The 17,796-nt window shown below is 59.8% G+C and overlaps 1 protein-coding gene across 7 annotated transcripts; it reads right to left on the reverse strand.

Moving 5' to 3' along the window:
• Positions 1–4,504: 4,504 nt before the first annotated feature.
• On the reverse strand, positions 4,505–15,264 carry TBKBP1 (TBK1 binding protein 1). Of its 7 annotated transcripts, XM_085532297.1 has the most exons (11): positions 15,085–15,264; positions 14,191–14,385; positions 13,106–13,346; positions 12,909–13,031; positions 12,723–12,827; positions 11,838–11,991; positions 11,602–11,762; positions 11,471–11,520; positions 7,637–7,755; positions 6,092–6,819; positions 4,505–5,463 (listed from the first exon to the last, which is right to left on the reverse strand). In XM_085532297.1, exons 3-11 carry the CDS (start codon positions 13,325–13,327, stop codon positions 5,335–5,337), a joined length of 1,791 nt encoding a protein of 596 aa, XP_085388423.1. In that variant the 5' UTR covers positions 13,328–13,346; positions 14,191–14,385; positions 15,085–15,264; the 3' UTR covers positions 4,505–5,334. The 7 variants fall into 7 exon arrangements, 6 of the variants coding, with proteins under 6 accessions (XP_085388423.1, XP_085388424.1, XP_085388425.1 ...); XR_014940763.1 differs by lacking the exon at positions 11,471–11,520; XM_085532298.1 differs by lacking the exon at positions 15,085–15,264 and having other exon boundaries at positions 14,191–14,408.
• Positions 15,265–17,796: the final 2,532 nt, after the last annotated feature.

Here is a 17,796-nt window from a genome sequence, read left to right on the forward strand (position 1 = left end):
AGCCGGCTTCATTTCAGCTGCCGGTAGAACAGCATCTGCTGCAATGGGATGAAGGGGGGGACACCCCAAACCCCCCCCCAGCCCCGATATTGGATGTTTCTGCTGTGGGTTCAGCCCTGAACGACACTTTTCTCGGCCCCAAAAGGCCGAATTTTGGGGATGCTGAGCATCAATGAGCCCTGCTGCAGTGCATGGAGCCCTGCCCGGGGTGGCTGCGTGGTGATGGTGGCAGCACCCACCCTGTAGGGTCACAGCGAGTTGATGATGCTGGTGGTGTTGATGGTGCCCCCCCAGTGATGGGTTTGGGGCTGGAGGCCGATGATGTGGCAGCCACCACGTCCTCTGTGTCCCCTCGAGGATAGAGAGACCCCACGGGGCCATCCCTGCTCTGTCCCTATAAGGAGCTGGGGATGCCATCCCCCTCCATCACCCCCACCTCCCACTATGGTGCCCGGACACAGTGGGGACACAGTGATGATGTTGGGGGGGGGGGATGCCTTCAAAGACCCCTCCCCTTTCAATGCTCAATCTGGGTGACCCCGAATTTAACCCCACTTACAGCGAAAGGCAGACGCTGCCCCGGACACAGATCAGCTGTGACAGCCGTGAATTGCCCCCCGGCGGCCTTTGGAAAGGCGCTGGACTTGGTGGGGGGGGGGTGCGAGGCCTTGTCATGGTGTGTTGGCTCCATCACTGCCCCACAGCGCCGTCACTGCCCCACAGCGCCGTCACTGCCCTGTGTTGGGCCGGGCGGCTGCCGACCCCCCCCGGGGACCCGGTGGCACTTTGTCTCTCCGTAGCATCGATGACGGCGCTGGGCACATGGCAGCCGAGATGTCCCCCCCCCCTGCTCCTTAGACCCCCCAAATCACACCATAGACCCCACAAACCCATCCATATCCCCTATAAACCACCCCATATCCCCCCTTTAGACACCATATCCCCCCATAGACCCCCCACATCCCCTCATAGACCCACTTTAGACCCCATATCCCGCCATATCTCCCTATAGACCCCATAAACCCCCCCAAATCCCCCATAAACCCCCCTTAATCAACTCTTAGACCCTATAAACCACCCCATATCACCCCACAGACCCCCCATATCACCCCATATCCCCTATAAACCATCCTATAGACCCCATATCTCCCCCATATCCCCCATTCCCCTGCTTACATCCCCATATCACCCCACAGACCCCCCATATCCACCCTTTAGACCCCATAAACCCCCCCCATATCCCAACTTAGACCCCCCAAATCACCCCACAGACACCATAACAGCCCTCTTATCTCCCATATCCCCCCCTTTGGACCCCATAGACCGTTATCTGAGGTCACTGGGGTGGGAGATGGGAGGAGAGGGGGATCCCAAGAGTGGGGTGGTGGTGAAAGGGGGGTGTGGGGTGAGGAAGGGGTCTGAGCTGGCTCTGTGCTATGGGGGTGTCACCTCGTCCCTGTGCCAAGTGTGCAGGATGGAGATCACAGGGGTAAGCAATGGAGACCCCCCCCAATTTCAAGGCTATGGGGATGGGAGGGTGTGTGGGAGGAACACCTGTGGGTCAGGCAGATGTTGGCACATCTGGAGGGTGCAGAGAGCTGACAGTGGGCAGCAGCTGCAGGGGAACACACAGCTGGGGACCCACACAATGTATGGGGGGGTGAGCACCGATCCCACACAGGGGGATGTGGGCACCCAAAAGGAACTGAGATACCTGGCAGCCCCATTGCTTTACAGGGGGTGGGGAGCTGTGCCCTATGGGGCCAAAGGTTTCCTATAGCAGTGGGATGAAGGATGTGGGCAGAGATCCCACAGCAGCCACTGTCCCATCCCATGTCCCCATCCCCCTGGCCGGGCAGCCCCCCCATTTCTTATAAACGCCTCTGGTGGTGCTCCCCGGTGACACAGCAGCTCTGGGGCTTGTGGTTAAACCCCAGGGCTCCGGCTTTGACTCACACCGGATCCGCAGCACGGAGGGGCCCTTTCGGCGCCCACGGCTGGAAAGAAACGCTCAGCACGAGGGAGAACCGGGCGCTTCCTCGCAGAGTCGTTTCCTATAAACCCAAAGGAGGGGAGTGAGGTCCCGGTACCGGCTGCTGCTGCTGCAGCCCCTTGTGGTGAGTAAGGGGAGCTCAGGGTGTTTTGGGGACCGGTGTGGGTACAGACCCCATGGAGTTATATGGACCCCATGGGTGCATGGAGCCATTCATTTAGGGGATCAGTTAGACCAGGAGGGTTGAATGGAGGTGGCAAAGTGACAGCTCAGACTTTGGTAGATGGGAGAGAATCCCCTGTGGGGCTGTGACTGCATGGAGCCAGGCCCCCATGGCCCCATATGGTCCCAGTGATCCCAATAACCCCAACTGCCCCTATGGTCCCCAATGGTCCCAATGATCCCAATAACCCCAACTGCCCCTATGGTCCCAATGATCCCAATAACCCCAACTGCCCCTATGGTCCCCAATGGTCCCAATGACCTCAACCATCCCTATGGTCCCAATGGTCCCCGATGGCCCCATTGATCCCAATAGCCCCAACTGCCCCTATGGTCCCAATGGTTCCCGATGGTTCCAATGGCCACAACCATCCCTATAGTCCCAATGCCCCCATGACCTGAATGGTCCCCAATGGCCTCAATGATCCCAATAACCCCAACTACCCCTATGATCCCAAATGGCCCCAATGGCCTCAGCCAACCCTATGGTCCCAATGGTCCCCTATGGCCCCAACAATCCCAATAACCCCAACTGCCCCTATGGGTCCCTATGGTTCCCAATGGCCCCTATGAGTCCCAATGATCCCAATGGTCCCAATGGTTCCCAATGGTCCCAGTGACCCTTTATGGCTATGGGGAACCCATGTGCCACAGCCCCTGGTTGTAGGGGTTGGAAAGCAAAGCAGTGAGAAATGCTGCTTCATTTTTTTCCCCTTAGCAATAGAAACGCTGAGCAAAAAAGCATAAACAACCCAAAAAGCCCGTTGGAAAAAGAAACCTTTCAGGCAGCCCAAAATAAGAGGGGGTTTTTGATGGGAAAATAAAGGTTGTTTCATAGGAAAAGCAGAGCTGTGACCCATTGTGGGGGGGGGGAGGCATAGGGTGGGGGGTACAGGGTATGGTATAGGGCCATGAATAGATGTGGGGTGTCCAAAGGGGGGTGGTGTAGTGCTGGGGGTTGTGTGTGGGTGAGGGGGGGGCTGAAGGGTGATGCTGAGGAATGGGACCCTATGGTGTGGATGGGATGGGGGGGGGTCTCATGGCACACTCCAGGTTAATTGGAGCTGTGGGTGCTTGGGGATGTGGTGCAGCATCGCCATGGGGTGGGGGGTCCCCAACCCTTAACACCCCAACCCCCCCCCAGCTGAATCAGCAGCCATGGGATGAGTAACGGCAATGGCTGGAGATTTATCACGTGATTTCACAAAAAGAGAGAACATGGGGGGGTGTTTGGGGGGAGGGGGGTGTTTGTTTGGGGGGGGCATCCCCTCTGCTCCCATATCCCCCCCCCCATAGCACTAAGCTTTGATGGAGCTTTGGGCACTGCCGCTGTGTGGGATGTTCAGCTCAGAGATGAAGAGCTCAGCCCTCCACCCCTGCATGAAGACCCCCCCCCCACATCCCATCCCGCTCCCTTAACCCCATCCCAGGTCTCTGCCCCCCCCTCTCCCCCCCATATTTCCCTCCCCCCCCCCCCCCAGCAAACAGCAGCAGAGCAGAGATCGGCTGCGATAACAGCGCTCAGCTGCTGCGCTCCCACAGCCGTATCTGCTTCACACCATCACCGCGGCCCCGGGCGGTGGGGAGCAGAGCGGGTCCCCCCCCCTTACCCTCCTCCTTTCCCCCCCCCCCCACCCCATAACCCCATAACCCCAGAGCTGTACGCTGCACCGCCCGGGGAGGGGATGAGGAACTCAATGCAGTTCTAATGCTGGGCAGGGTTTGCCCCTAAATAAGACACATTTGGGGTGGTTTGGCTCCTCTGAGGGGCACCCAGTGAAGACCTAAAGACCCCTCCCCCCCCTCACCCCAGGGCTCTCCTTTACCCTCTGTGTATATGGGGTTATTGTAGGCCCTATAGAAACACATAGAGGGAGAAGCTTCAGTGCTGGCGATGCCAAGGAGGTGAGAACCCATCCATCACCCCAATGCTGTGCCATAGGGATCCCCCTCCTCTGTGCCCCCACCTCACACCTCACTGCTCTGCCCCCACCCCATAGAGCTCCCATCAGTGGGTACAGGCCGTTTCCTCACCCCTCCGCCCACCCCACCCCCCAGCAATGGGGCACAGCTCACTCTGGGGTCCTGCTGGATACCCCCCCCAACCCCCAAAAACCTCATTGACGCTCAGCACAGTGAGCAGCTCAGGGTTGGGGGGGGGGGCTTCACAACACACCCATAGCCCTCAGATGTGGGACAAGCCCCCCCACAACCCCAATCCCTGCACTGAGACCCTCCAAAAGGGACATTGCATCCCACCCCCCCCCCCTAGAAGAAAGGGGACAGCAGTTGGCACCCAGCAGCGTGTGGGTTTTATTGGGGTCGGCCCCTCCGGGTGCCCTGGGTTGGTGCGTGTGGCACAGGGGGACATGCAGCAATGGGGCTGGGAGGGGGGATATGGGGGGGGACGACGGTGCCATGTGCCCCCTCCCGTTGTTGGGGGCCGTGCGGAGGCCTTGAGGTAGTTCAAACGTGGGGCTGTGGGGTTGTGGGGGTTGTGGGGTGATGGCTGCGGGGCTCGGTGCAGCGGAGTGGGACGGCCATGCTGCGCCACAGCCATATGGGGTCTGGTTTCTCAGCAGCATCGTTATGGGGAGGATTTTTGGGGGGGGGGGGTTGTTTGTCATGTAAAAGACCAGAAAGGTGCTTGAATCAGTGGGAAAGAGGTGGGGGGAGCGAGAACAAGCAGCTGCCCCTCCAACCAGCCCAACCCCCCCCCCCTTTAACCAACTGTGAGCCCAGAGCCCAGGGAGGGCAGCCCCCTCCTCACTGCTGCCTGTGGGCCGGATCCAGGATCCAGCCCTTCAAATCCTCCCTGAGATCAAGCAGAGAAACCCAACGGTGCAGGGGGGGGGGTCCCGGCCCCAGCCCTGAGCATCCCGGGTGAAGCATCCAGCTGTGCTTGGGATGCAGAAGGGGGGCACAAGGGGAAACCCACCTACACAAGGGGGGTTTGAGGCCCCCCCCTGGGCTCGGTCCTTCCACAGCTGCTGCACACCCGGAGGTAACTGGGAGCTGTGCTGCTCCACCAGTTCTCATGCAGCATCCAAAGTCCAGGCAGCAGGGGGCAGCCCTTGGCTTGGGGGTGTGTGTGTGTGTGTGTAGGGGGGGGATCAGCCTCAGATCTTGCTGTTCTCCAGGTGTGAATCGATGTGTTTTATCAAAGCATCGTCCGGGTATCCGATGGGGAAGGCCAGCTGGCACAGAGGGCAGCTCCGGATCTCCGAGTCCACCGTCTCCAACAGCAGCTGTGGGCACAGGGGATGCTCTGAGCCCACCTTGCAGGGCCAAGGCCCACCCCCATCATCCCTCAACCCCATCATCCTGCATCCCCATCACCCCCATCACCCCATCACCCCTCGTCCCATTATCCCCATCACCCCATCACCCCCACCATCCTGCATCCCCATCACCCCCATCATCCCTCAACCCTATCACCCCTCAACCCCATCACCCCATCACCCTTCGTCTCCATCACCCCTTACCCCCATCATCCTGCATCCCCATCATCCCTCACCCCCATCACCCCATCACCCCCATCGCCCCCATCACCCCCATCGCCCCCATCACCCCTTGTCCCCCTCACCCCTATCGCCCCCATCATCCTGCATCCCCATCACCCCATCACCCCTCACCCCCATCACCCCATCACCCCCATCATCCCTCGTCCCATTATCCCCATCACCCCTCACCCCCATCACCCCTTACCCCCCTCACCCCCATCACCCCTTGTCCCCATCACCCCCCCATTCCCTCTCCCTTGCTTGGAACAGGCTGGGGACCCATGGGATAAACTGAGTCACGCTGCATTTTTAGGGGGTCCCTGACCCCCCCACCCCACCTCCCACCCATCACCCAGCACCCTGGGGGTCTCACATTGATAGAGGGCCAGGACTGGGCGTGCTCAGCCCTGCTGTATGCAGCAGCCGTTCGGTCGGGGATGGGGAACCCAGCACAAAAGGACGCACATCGAACAGCCCCCGCCTCGGGGCTGGGGGGTCCAGGATCCGCCCAATCCTCCTCATCCGACGATTGTTTCTCGAATCTCAAATGCTCCTCGAACGGTTCCCGGGAGCTCAGCGGTGCCCCAGCCCCCCCCAGATACACCTCACCATAAGGCCGGTGTTTGGGGAGGGTGGAAGCTTCGGGTTGAAGCCAGAGAGCACGGCTCTGTTGGTAGGGGGCAACGTTGGTCACCTCCGAGTAACTGCGGCGACCCTGGAAGCCGGCTTTGATGTGACGGCTGGAGGGTTTGGAATAACCCAGCTCCATCCTCTCGCCGGGCAGACGATGAGGGGATGCCGATGCCGGGGATGGGCACGGAGGTGGGGCCGGGGAACGGCGCTGTGGGGCGGGTGTGGGGCTGGAGGGGGGAGCGGGGGAGCGGCGTTGTTGGGCTGGAGATTGGCAGGGTCCTGGGGCGGGGGAACGGCGTTGTTGGGCTGGAGATTGGCATTGAGGGGCTGGGGAGCGACGTTGTAGGGCTGGGGATTGACATTGAGGGGCTGGGGGGCGGCCAGGAGCGGGTGAGGGGCATTGAGGGGCTGGAGAGCGACGCTGCTGGGCTGGGGAATGGCAATGGGAGAGAGGAGAGTGGCGCTGACCTGCGGGGAGAATAGGGGGGGGGGATAGGAAATAGCTGGGTTAGGTGGGATGTGATTGTACTGTGTGTGTTGGGTGGCATGGGGGGGATGTGGTAAGAGGGGGGACTGTGGGATGGCACCTCCAGGGGGGACACATATGGGTTAGATGGTTATGGGATGGCCACAGGACACATATGGGTTAGATGGTTATGGATGGTTATGGGATGGGGACCCATAGGATGGCACCTCCAGGAGGGACTTATATGGGTTAGATGGTTATGGGATGGCCACAGGACACATATGGGTTAGATGGTTATGGATGGTTATGGGATGGGGACCCATAGGATGGCACCTCCAGGAGGGACTTATATGGGTTAGATGGTTATGGGATGGCCATAGGATGGGGGCCCATAGGATGGCACCTCCAGGGGGGACACATATGGGGGATGGTTATGGGATGGCCATAGGATGGGGGCCATAGGATGGTGTTCTCAAGGAGGGACACATATGGGTTAGATGGTTATGGATGGTTATGGGATGGGGGCCCATAGGATGGCACCTCCATGGGGGATACATATGGGTTAGATGGTTATGGGATGGCCACAGGATGGGGGCCCATAGGATGTTATTCTCAAGGATGGATGCTCATAGAACCCAAGCAGGAGGGATGCTGCTGGGATAGACAGCCATAGGATGGCAGCCCAAAAGAGTGGGGCCCATAGGGTGGATGCTTACAGGGATGCTCATGGGATGGATGCATGCAGCTCTGCACCAACACAAGGATGAGGGCAGCCAGCTCTGTTTCTTCCAGCCCCATGAACCCCTTGTCCCTCCTTACCACCATTGAGGCTCTTCTCCTGCAGCAGCGCACGCAGGATCTGGCTCTGCAGGGAGCTGAGGTTCCGCAGGCGACACAGCTCCTCCGTCAGCTCCGTGTAGGCCAGTGCCAGGTTCACCCTGTGTTAAGGATGGAGTGTCACCTTATGGGGGTCAATGCATGGCACTAAACAAGCCCAAACTCCTCCCAAAAGTGATAGGGAAGGAGAAGTTGTGAGCAACGCGTGGCTGCTTTCCAAAGGCCCAGCTAAAGTCAGCAGATCTCTGCCGAGTTTGGGTGTCGCTGTGAAATAAAAACCAGATTCTTTGTGGTGATGTGAATGGAGAACCCATCTCCTGTGCTACCCGCGGGGCTGGCAGCCTCCCTGAGCCCAGCAAAGGTGACGTGAGCTGCTGTGACACCGCAGGGAATGGGAGCTGCTGTGGGTAACTGCAGGCGACAGGGCTGCCCCGTATGGCTGGGCTGTGAGGTTGGGGTGGGGGGAAGAGAGAAGGGAAAGAGGGAGAGAAGGGGGAATGTGGAGGGAAGGAGAAGGGAAAGGAGAAGGGGAGAGAAAAGGGAAGGGGAAAGGAAGTGAGTTGGAAGGGGAAAGGGAAGGGAAGGGGAGAGGAAGAGAAAAGGGAAAGGAAAGGGGAAGTGAATTGGGAAAGGAAGAGGAAAGGAAAGGGGAAATAGAAGGAGAAAGGAAAGGGGAAAGGAGAGGGAAAAGGAAAGGAGAAAGGAAAAGGGAAAAGGAAAAGGAAAGGGGAAGGGAAGTGAGTTGGAAGGGGAAAGGGAAGGGAAGGGGAGAGGAAGAGAAAAGGGGAAGTGAATTGGAAGAGGAAAGGAAAAGAAGAGGAAAGGAAAGGGGAAATAGAAGGAGAAAGGAAAGGGAAAAGGAGAGGAGAAAGGGAAAGGTAAAAGGAAAAGGAAAGGGAAAAGGGGAAAGGAAAGGGAAAAGGAAGGGGAAAAGGGAAGGGGAAGGGAAGTAAGTTGGAAGGGGAAAGGAAGGGGAGGGGAAGAGAAAAGGTAAGAGGAAAAAGGGAAGGGAAGTGAACTGGAAGGGGAAAGGAAAGAGAAGGAGAAAGGAAAGGGAAAAGGAGAGAAGAAAAGGGGAAAGAAAAGGGGAAGTGAGTTAAAAGGGGAAAGGAAGAGGAAAGGGGAAAGAAAAGGAGAAAGGAAAGGGAAAAGGGAAGGGGAAGGAAAAAGGGTAAGAGAGAGGAAAAAGAGGAAAGAAAAGGGTAAGAAGAAGAAAAGGAAAAGCTCCCCATGGATGGGGGAGAAGATCCCCACTCGATCTTCTCAGGGTCAGCCCATGCCTCAGTTTGACACACTGCAACCCATCAGTGCCAGCACCAAAAGCTGTGACCCACAGAGCCCCTCACGGCACCGCACCCCATAGCGGGGTTGGAGTGGGGGGAGGATGAGAGCTGAACCCCCACTGCTGGATTTTGGCCCAGTGGAGCACCCTGCACCCCGGGGCCACCCCAGAGTCGCTGCATTGCAGGGAGGAAGTGTGAAAACCACAGCGTTGGGGTGGAGGAGCACAGAGCAGGGCTGGGGGGGAGCGGGGTGAGGAGCAGCCCCCAGCCCCACACCGACCCCACAGCGGGCAATGCAATGGGATGTGGGGCAGCACAGTGGGTCCATCTGGGAACCAAGAGTTTATGGAGAGGGTTGGTACAATCTCACCCCCCCCCCCACCACCACCTTTACCCCATCCTGCACTACCCAGCCCCAAAAAGAAATTGCTGTTTCAGGATAAAATTGTGGCACTCGATACGTAACTGCAGATAAGGTGTGAGAACAAAACAGCCGCCCACAGCCCCGAAAGCACCGGGGAGCACCCGCTGCTGGGCCACGATCCTACAGGGCTCCTGGCAGCACCAAAGGGACCCAAAAAGGACCACCCCATTGTGGTCATCTCTGGGTCCTTTGTGAGCCCAGAGCAATGGCACAGCATGGGGGGGGGGCTGGGAGCAGCAGGGGGGGCATGGTGGGATGGAATGGGGTGACTGTGTTGAGATGGGGGTGGGCAGGGATTGATGCACCCCAATCAATGGGGTGGGGGCTGCAGAGGGGGGCACCTGTGTTGTATCTCCCCACAGCACAGTTGACATGCAAGGAGATGCCAACCACATCATAACGTGCCATTGGGACCCTGCAGGTGAGGGGCTGCGTTGGGAATTGGCCCAAAAGAGCTTTTCAGCCCCAAAAAAAGGAGCAGGTGGGGGCAGCCCCCACAACAATAGGTGGAGAAAGGGGGGGTGGGGGTGAGTCAAAGCCCAACCCTGCTGCCCTTGTGGCTGCATTATACAGAGGGAGGGTGAGTCATCTGGAGAAGGAAAGAAAGAGAAGTCACCCCCGGGGATGGAAGGCACTGAGAGCCCTGAGTGCTGTAAAGGGGCAAGGGCCAGTTACCAAAAAGGGCCTTATTTACAAGAAAAGAAAGCTCTGGGGAGGACAAAAGCACAGAGATGGGGAAGGGGCTCAGCCCATGGGAGGGTGTTGTGCCTCAGTTTCCCCTTCCTGAGTAGAGAATGGCTGATAGATGGAGCGGTGTATGGGGGGGGGTTGGGGTTTAAATGGGGGGGGGGGTCTGCGGGCACGGTGGGGCTGAGCTTTGCAAACCTGAAGTGAATGAATGGGGAAGGCCTGGGGCTGCTCGGGGGGGGAACTCAGAGCGGATCAGAGAGAGCAGAGAGAAAGCAAGGCGTCCATTGGGGTGAGAAAAAGGATGGGGGGTGATGGGGGGGGGAAATACGGCACCTTCCCACCCCGCATCCCAAACGTCAGCTCTCATCTGTCCACAGCTCCCCACGCGCCCGGGGAGATGCAATGTGTGCTGAGGCTGAATCCGTCACAACCCGGGGTGATGGGGAGGGGGAGCAGGAATAAAGCCGACCCCCCCCCCCCGACCCCCTCCCACCCGCATCCCAGCGCCCCGAGATGGCACAGGGATGGAGCTGATGGGGCTGACGTGCGGTAGCAGCGCCCTCTGCGGGCAGTGCCCCGACCCATCCCATCCCATTGCATTGCATCCCATCCCATCATCGTTGTGCCCCATCTCATCCCACCCCACCCCATTTACCCCATCACAGTGCAGCCCATCTTAGCATCCCATCATCTCATCCCATTACAGTCCATCCCATCCCATTACACCCCATCACCTCATCCCATCCCATTACACCCCATCACCTCATCCCATCCCATCATCTCATCCCATTATATTCCATCCCATCCCATTACATCCCCATCACTTCATCCCATCCCATTACATCCCATCCCCTCATCCCACTATATTCCATCCCATCCCTTTATACCCTATCACCTCATCCCATCCCAATCCATCCCATCCCATCCTATCCCATCCCATTCCACCTTAATGCATCCCATTACACCCCATCACCTCACCCCATCCCATCCCATCCCATCCCATCCCATCCCATCCCATCCCATCCCATCCCATCCCATCCCATCCCATCCCATCCCATCCCATCCCATCCCATCCCATCCCCATCCCATCCCATCCCATCCCATTACACCCCATCACCTCACCTCATCCCATACCATCCCATGCCATTCAATCCCATCCCATCCCATCCCATCCCATCCCATCCCATCCCATCCCATCCCATCCCATCCCATCCCATCCCATCCCATCCCACCCCATCCCCATCCCATCCCACCCCATCCCATCCCATCCCATCCCATCCCATCCCATCCCCATCCCATCCCATCCCATCCCATCCCATCCCATCCCATCCCATCCCATCCCATCCCCATCCCATCCCATCCCATCCCCATCCCATCCCATCCCATCCCATCCCTCCCCATCCCCCTTCAGTCACTTACTGGTCATCTCCCATTTTCTTCACCCAGGCCATGTCCCGCTCTGACTGCTCCTGGGGATGTGATGGGGGTGCACTGTGAGCTCCCATTGCCCCCCACTCCCCCCCATGGGGCCGCAGCCCACACGTCCCTACCTGCTGCCTGCTGTCCTGCAGGTGCTTCAGCTCCAGCTGCAGCCGTTCACACTCAGCCTTCAGATGCTCCTCACGGTGCTGTGCACGCTGAGCGTCCTGCCGTGCTGCTTCCAGCTCAGCTTCCAACCCTCTGCTCTGCCACCCCCCCGGGCGCTCCAGCACTGCGGGCACAGAGCATTTCTCAGCCTTGAAAGCATGGAGTGATGCTAAAGGAGAGTATAAGGGGGGTGTCTCACCGTGGCTGAGGCCGGGGTTGGGATGCAGGGAGAGGAAAGGCACCTCCTGGCCGGGCATTGGAGCACTGAGTGCAGGGAATGCGTTGGCCTCGCGCTGCCGCAGCTGCTGCTCCAGGCTGCGGATGCGGCTCAGGTGAGTCTCCACCAGCGCCCGCTGTCAGAGGGGGGGGGACAAGACAAAGATGAGCCCCATTGACCCCCCTGCCTCATCCTGACCCACGTCAGATGGAGGTGGGATGCTGCCCCCAGGGCAGGGCAGCACTGTGGGGGTTTGTGGAGCATTGCATGCACTGAACCCAAGCTATGATGTGGACATGCAACTGGGAGCACTGCTGGGCATGGCAGGGATAAGAACCCAAAGCACGGCTGCAAACCCCAACACAGCCCCACAACCACACGGGCACCCCATCAGCTCCCAGCCCTGTATCAATGCAGCCCCCATAAGCCACAGCAGTGACACCAATAGCCACAGCTCACTGGGATGGGAATGGATTTGTCCAGCTGGGGATGGGGACCCTGAAGTGCCACCCCCATAGTGCCACCCCCATAGTGCCATCCCCATAGTGCCATCCCCATAGTGCCACCCCCATAGTGCCATCCCCATAGTGCCGTACCCCATCCCATAGTGCCATCCCCACAGTGCCACCCCCACAGTGCCACCCCCATAGTGCCACCCCCACAGTGCCACCCCCATAGTGCCATCCCCATAGTGCCATCCCCACAGTGTCATCCCCATAGTGCCATCCCCATAGTGCCACCCCCATAGTGCCACCCCCACAGTGCCACCCCCATAGTGCCAGCCCCATAGTGCCATCCCCATAGTGCCATCCCCATAGTGCCACCCCCATAGTGACACCCCCATAGTGCCATCCCCATGGTGCCCACCATCTCTCCCAGCTCCGACTCCAGGTCTGCCTTCTCCACGCACAGCTTCTCATAGGCCTGGATCATCTCATCCAGCTGCTCCTCGCGCTCTTTGCTCTTCTCCAGCTATAGGACATGGCAGGGGGGGCTCAACACCCACCCAAGTAACCCCCAAAGCTCCCAATACCTACAAACCCCACCACGTACCTCGTGCTGGAACTGGTTGAGCTGTTGTTGCAGCGACGCCTTCTCGCTCTTAAGCAGCGACGTCTCCTTGGCCTCATAGATGGAGAAGATGTGCTCCTCACCGAACTCACTGAGCAGCGGGCACTGCACAGAGCATCAGTGGGACCCCAGCCCTGAGACCCCCCCCCCACCCTTTATACCCACCCCAAAGCTCTCACCTTGACCTCATACATCTTCAGGCGCCGTTTGAGGGTGGAGTTCTCCCTCTCCAGCCCACTCAGGCGGTTCTTGATGTCATCGTACGCGGTGATAAGGGCAAAATGGGATGCTGAGCACATCTCACCCGACAGGTCGGTGTTGGGGCTGTCCAGCCAGTCTTCATCCGGCCCCAAAGCCTCCGGTGTCAGGATGCTGATGTCGTCCTCAAACATGGAATCCATGGCGCAGTGCAAGTTCTGTCTGGGGGGACACGGTGAGATTGGGGGGGGTATGGACCCTATGATGCCCCCAGGGCCACCAAGCAGCGGGGAGGGGGCAGCAGCCACAATGAATGGGAGCAGAGGGGTCCCAGCAGCCTGCAGAGCACTGCTATCATGGAGCTGGGGCAGCAATGAGCATCCCCAAGAGGGGGGGGGTGACTTTCCCAAAGCCCCCCAAGGAGCTGAGTGCCAGAAATAGAGGCTGGTGCTGCCGACTCTCACCCTGCGACGCACGAGAGCTGCTTCCCACCCTCCCACACACACGGAGCAGTGCTGCCCTATATAAACCAGCACGGGGATGGAGGATGTGTGCCAGCAGCTCGGCCCGTCCCGGCCTCATCCGGGAGCTGTGGCCACACAAATAATTCATGGCAGCAGGAAGGAACAAGAAGCCGGAGCTGCAGGGTGCGGCGGGGACAGACTGAGGCCAAACCCGGCCATTCAGCCCCCCCAGAACCAAGGGGGGGACATTGAATGATCCCACACCGCAGCTCCTGGGGTCGCAGGGGGGGATTGTGCAGCCTCTGATGGGATGAAGGGCATGAAATGCAGACAGAGCCCCGGCACTGCAGTCCCACATCACCATCAGGGCTTTAAATGACCCTTCAAACAGTGATGGAGGGGATAGAGCCCCCTCCCCCCCTATACCAGCTCAGGCATCATCGCTTCCCCATGGGGCATGCACAGAAATGGGGCTCCCTCAAAGCCAGACCCCAGGAGGGCCGGATGGGGGCATCCTATGTCAAGATCCCAATGGGATGCTGAGCCCCTTGTTCCCCCCAGACCCCCCCATCAGGACCCCCCCCCCCCAGACCATCACTTGCCTTGCAGTGGGCCCCGTGAGCGGGGCGAGGTGATGCAGGCTGGGCAGGGCTGCGGCACAGCACCGGGGCTCAAGTGAGGCTGGGGGGCAATAGGGGCAGCACAGCGGGCATTGGGGGCTGGGGGCCACAGGGGGAGTTTGTGGGGTTCCACGTTGCTGTTGTTGCTCCCTCCTTATTGCCAGCGGTCAGAGCTTCCTGGAAAGAGATGGGAAATGGGGCTGGGGGGGGGAATGAGGGTATTGGGATGGGGATGGGAATAAGGATGGGGGAATGGGGATGGGGATGGGAATAGGGGAAACAGGGGAGTGGGGGTGGTTATGGGGATGGGACAGTGCTGGGCCCAGTGCTCAGCTCTGCCCACTGCACTGGGGGTTGCAGGTTCTACGGCCCCAAGTGAACACGAGGGGGGTGGGTGTGCAAAGGGGGGGGGTTGTGAACGGGCACGGCGATACAAAGCAACGTGCAAATGGGCGTGCAATGCACACAGCGAGCTGCCCCCTGCTCCAGCGGGCGGGGCACGAGGCTGCGGGGCACACGTGTGTGCACACGAGGCCAATGGAGGCCAGGAGACCCCCAGAGACCCCCGGCACCGGGGCAGGGGTGGGGGGGGGGATGGAACGGGGCCCGGGATGGGGATATGGGGATGGAGACGGGGATGAGCAGCTGGGGACAAAGCGGGGCCGGGGGTGGGGAGGCGGGCGAGGATGGCGGCGGGGATGGAAAAGGGGATGGAACGGGAGGGGGCCGGGCAGGGGGAGGGACGGCAACGGCAACGGGAACGGCAATAGGAACGGGAACAAGGCGGCAGGAACGGGCCGGAGGAGGCCGGGAACAGCGGGGGGAGCCCGGTTCCATCCCGCATCGCCCGCCCCCGGCCCAGGGCCCCGCACTCACCGGCGCTGTACCGGGATGATGCGCTGTACCGGGATGATGCGCTGTACCGGGATGGATGCGCTGCGCTGCGGCGCCCGCCGGGCTGCGGCTCCTTCTCTTCCTTCCCTTCCTTTCCCTTCCCCCCCCCGGTCCCGATGTCGGTCCCGCCCCGGTTCCCCGCCGCCCCCGCCGCAGTCCCGGCCCCGACCGCCCGTTTCTTCCGTTCCGGAGACACCGAGAAACCACGTGGGCACCGGGCGGCAGCCAGCGCCCTCCCCCCGGGCCGAGCCGGTACCGCCCCGACCCGGCCCAGTCCGTCCGTCCATCCGGCTCCGATCCGAACCCGACCGCCCCCCCCCCTTTGAACGGGTGGGAGCGGAACCGGGGCAGCCCCTCGGGGTAACGGAGTGGGGTCCTCTCCATTAGCCAAAGCGATGCCCCTATAGACACGTGCAGCCCCATCGAGGCTCCATCCCATGCCCCCATCATTGCCCCATAAGGAGCAATTGATACAGGCAATGCTGCAGGTCCGGCCATACACCCCAATGCAGACCCCCCCTGAGCTATGCATAGAGCAGCTGCATCATGGCTGGGATGGTGGTGATTCAGCAGACGTCACTTGGAGTTTGGCTGCTGGCACATGGACGGACCCCCACCATCCATCAGAGGGTCCTTTGTGGGTGGGGGGGGTTGATAGAGCAGCAGACCCATGGCTAAAGGCTGAGCTGAGCACGGTGCTGGGGGCTTCTGAGCTTCTGAGGGGTCCAGGAGCTGCTTGGAGGCCAAAAGAAAAGGGTGGGCACAGAGCAATGGGGGCAGGGAGGGGGGCTGCGCCATCAGTGGGGCCTGGAGATAATCCCAAGCATCAGCTGTGGCTCTGCTCATGCTCCCAGATTGCTGCAAAGTGCTTTGAAGTGCAAATGAAGGTTTTTAGCATCAGGTTGGAAGTTAATTTGGACGAAAAGAAAACAAACAGCTCAACCCCGTGTGTGTGTGTGTGTGTACAGGAGGAGGAGGTGGGGGTTGCAGGGATGCAACCCAGGGCCTCCAACCCCAACCTGGGTGTCGGGATGGGGCCGAGCAATCCCCTCTCCCTTTGCTTTCCATGTTAACACAGGAACACGAACCTCAATTTACGCTGCCAGCCACAGCCACGCTGGGAGAAGCGCTATTTTAAGCAGTGAGGTTAGAGCAGTGCAGATAGAGAACCTAATCGCCCTGCCACGGCCGCTGACAGCGGAAAGCAGAGGATCGTTTTCCACTCGGTTGATCTGTGCCTGCTGCAGAGCAATGCTGGCGTGGAAGCAGAGCACGGAGCTCTATCTATTTGCTTTGCCCAGCTCAGTGCTGGGATCAAACCCTCAATGGTGGCACCATAAATGTGATGCCTGGGGGTGGCTCAGGAGATGCATTGGATGGTTCCAAGCTGATCTATGGTTCCAGGTGTAGAGGTTGCATTCATTCATGCAGCAAGACACTGCAGCGCTGGGTGTCCATCAGTGCAGCTCTATAGTGTCCATACTGTCTCTATTGGGGGCAGGTGATGAGGACAGAGCCCCCCATGTCCCTCCCAGCCCTGTTTTAGCTGTAGGTTCCTACAGCTGTTTGTCCCGTCCTTGCAGAGCAGGGCCCAAGTTGTACAGCATGGCTGCTTCCCATTGAACTCTATGGCAGGAAGCCGCTCCTCAGCAGCTGCCGGCAGCACCGTTTCCTCCTGTGTCCCTGACACGAGTTAATTCACCACTGGAAAATGAAAGAACATCCAGCCCAGGACTCATGGCTGACCCTACAAGGCTTAACTAGGCCTAACTGAGGCCTAGTCCTGAGGCCTAGTCCAGCCCTGAGGCCTAACCCAGGCCCCCTGAGGCCTAAGGCCCAGCTCCAAGGCCCAGCTCCCTCCATTGAGGCCCAGGCTCACCCTATAGCCCAGGCCCTGTCCCCAAAGCCCACATTGCGGCCTGTCCCCAAGGCCCAACCCCACACTGAAGCCCAGCTCCATCCCAAAGCCCAGGTCGTGTCCCTGAGGCCTACCCTGCAGTCCCGCACCGAGGCCTAGTCCTGCACTAAGGCCCAGCCCCACAACAAGGCCCAGTCCCGCAGCCCCCAGCCCCAAGGCCCACACAGAGGCCTAGCTGGGCCCATCATGGCCACGTCCCCATCCCCACCTCCTGTCCCCAGCACACACAGCAGCTGACACAGCTCCATCAGACGGAAGCGGCCGCACACCCACACGTCTCAGAGCTCCGCGGGGGCTGCGGCTGCTGGTGGGGGGGAGGGAGGCAACAGCTCCATAAGTGTTGGAAACAACAACGGAGAGGCTTTTCTTTAGCAAAGTAAATCAATCAGCCCTACCCCTTCGTTAGGAGATGGGTCCTTGGCTTGTCTGAAGGCGGACGGGAGTCAAAGAGCTGAGAAATGGATGGAATGAAGGCAACGCCGGAGCCAAAGAGCTGCTACGAGTGAGAAACAGAATAAAGGTAACATAGGGGTCATGTTGGGGGCTGCTGGAGGTTCTCCTTCCCCCACAGAAGCAATCAGTGCAATGGGGGCACAACACAAAGGCTGGAGGTACAACACAAAGGCTGGGGGTACAACCCAAGGGCTGGGGGCTGTGACCCACCAGAACCCCCCTCCAAAGGACACAAGATGGATGCTCAGCCCTTAGAGGAGCCAGCAGCCACCTCTGATCACAGCCGAACCCAAAGAGCCCCCCACAAACACACCAGACACGGG

The sequence above is a fragment of the Coturnix japonica genome, unplaced genomic scaffold, assembly GCF_054131305.1.
Source record: "Coturnix japonica strain WE unplaced genomic scaffold, WE-NBRP24 Scf049, whole genome shotgun sequence".
Taxonomy (NCBI): domain Eukaryota; kingdom Metazoa; phylum Chordata; class Aves; order Galliformes; family Phasianidae; genus Coturnix; species Coturnix japonica.

Bases quoted from the DNA above. Each gene is read 5' to 3' on its own strand.
- TBKBP1 (XM_085532297.1), bottom strand. From the start codon at position 13,327: ATGGATTCCATGTTTGAGGACGACATCAGCATCCTGACACCGGAGGCT. The intron at 11,992-12,722 runs GTGGGCACCATG...CCCCTCTGACAG, and splicing joins AGTCGGAGCTGGGAGAGATG to CGGGCGCTGGTGGAGACTCA. The intron at 11,521-11,601 runs GTAGGGACGTGT...TCACATCCCCAG, and splicing joins TGCAGGACAGCAGGCAGCAG to GAGCAGTCAGAGCGGGACAT.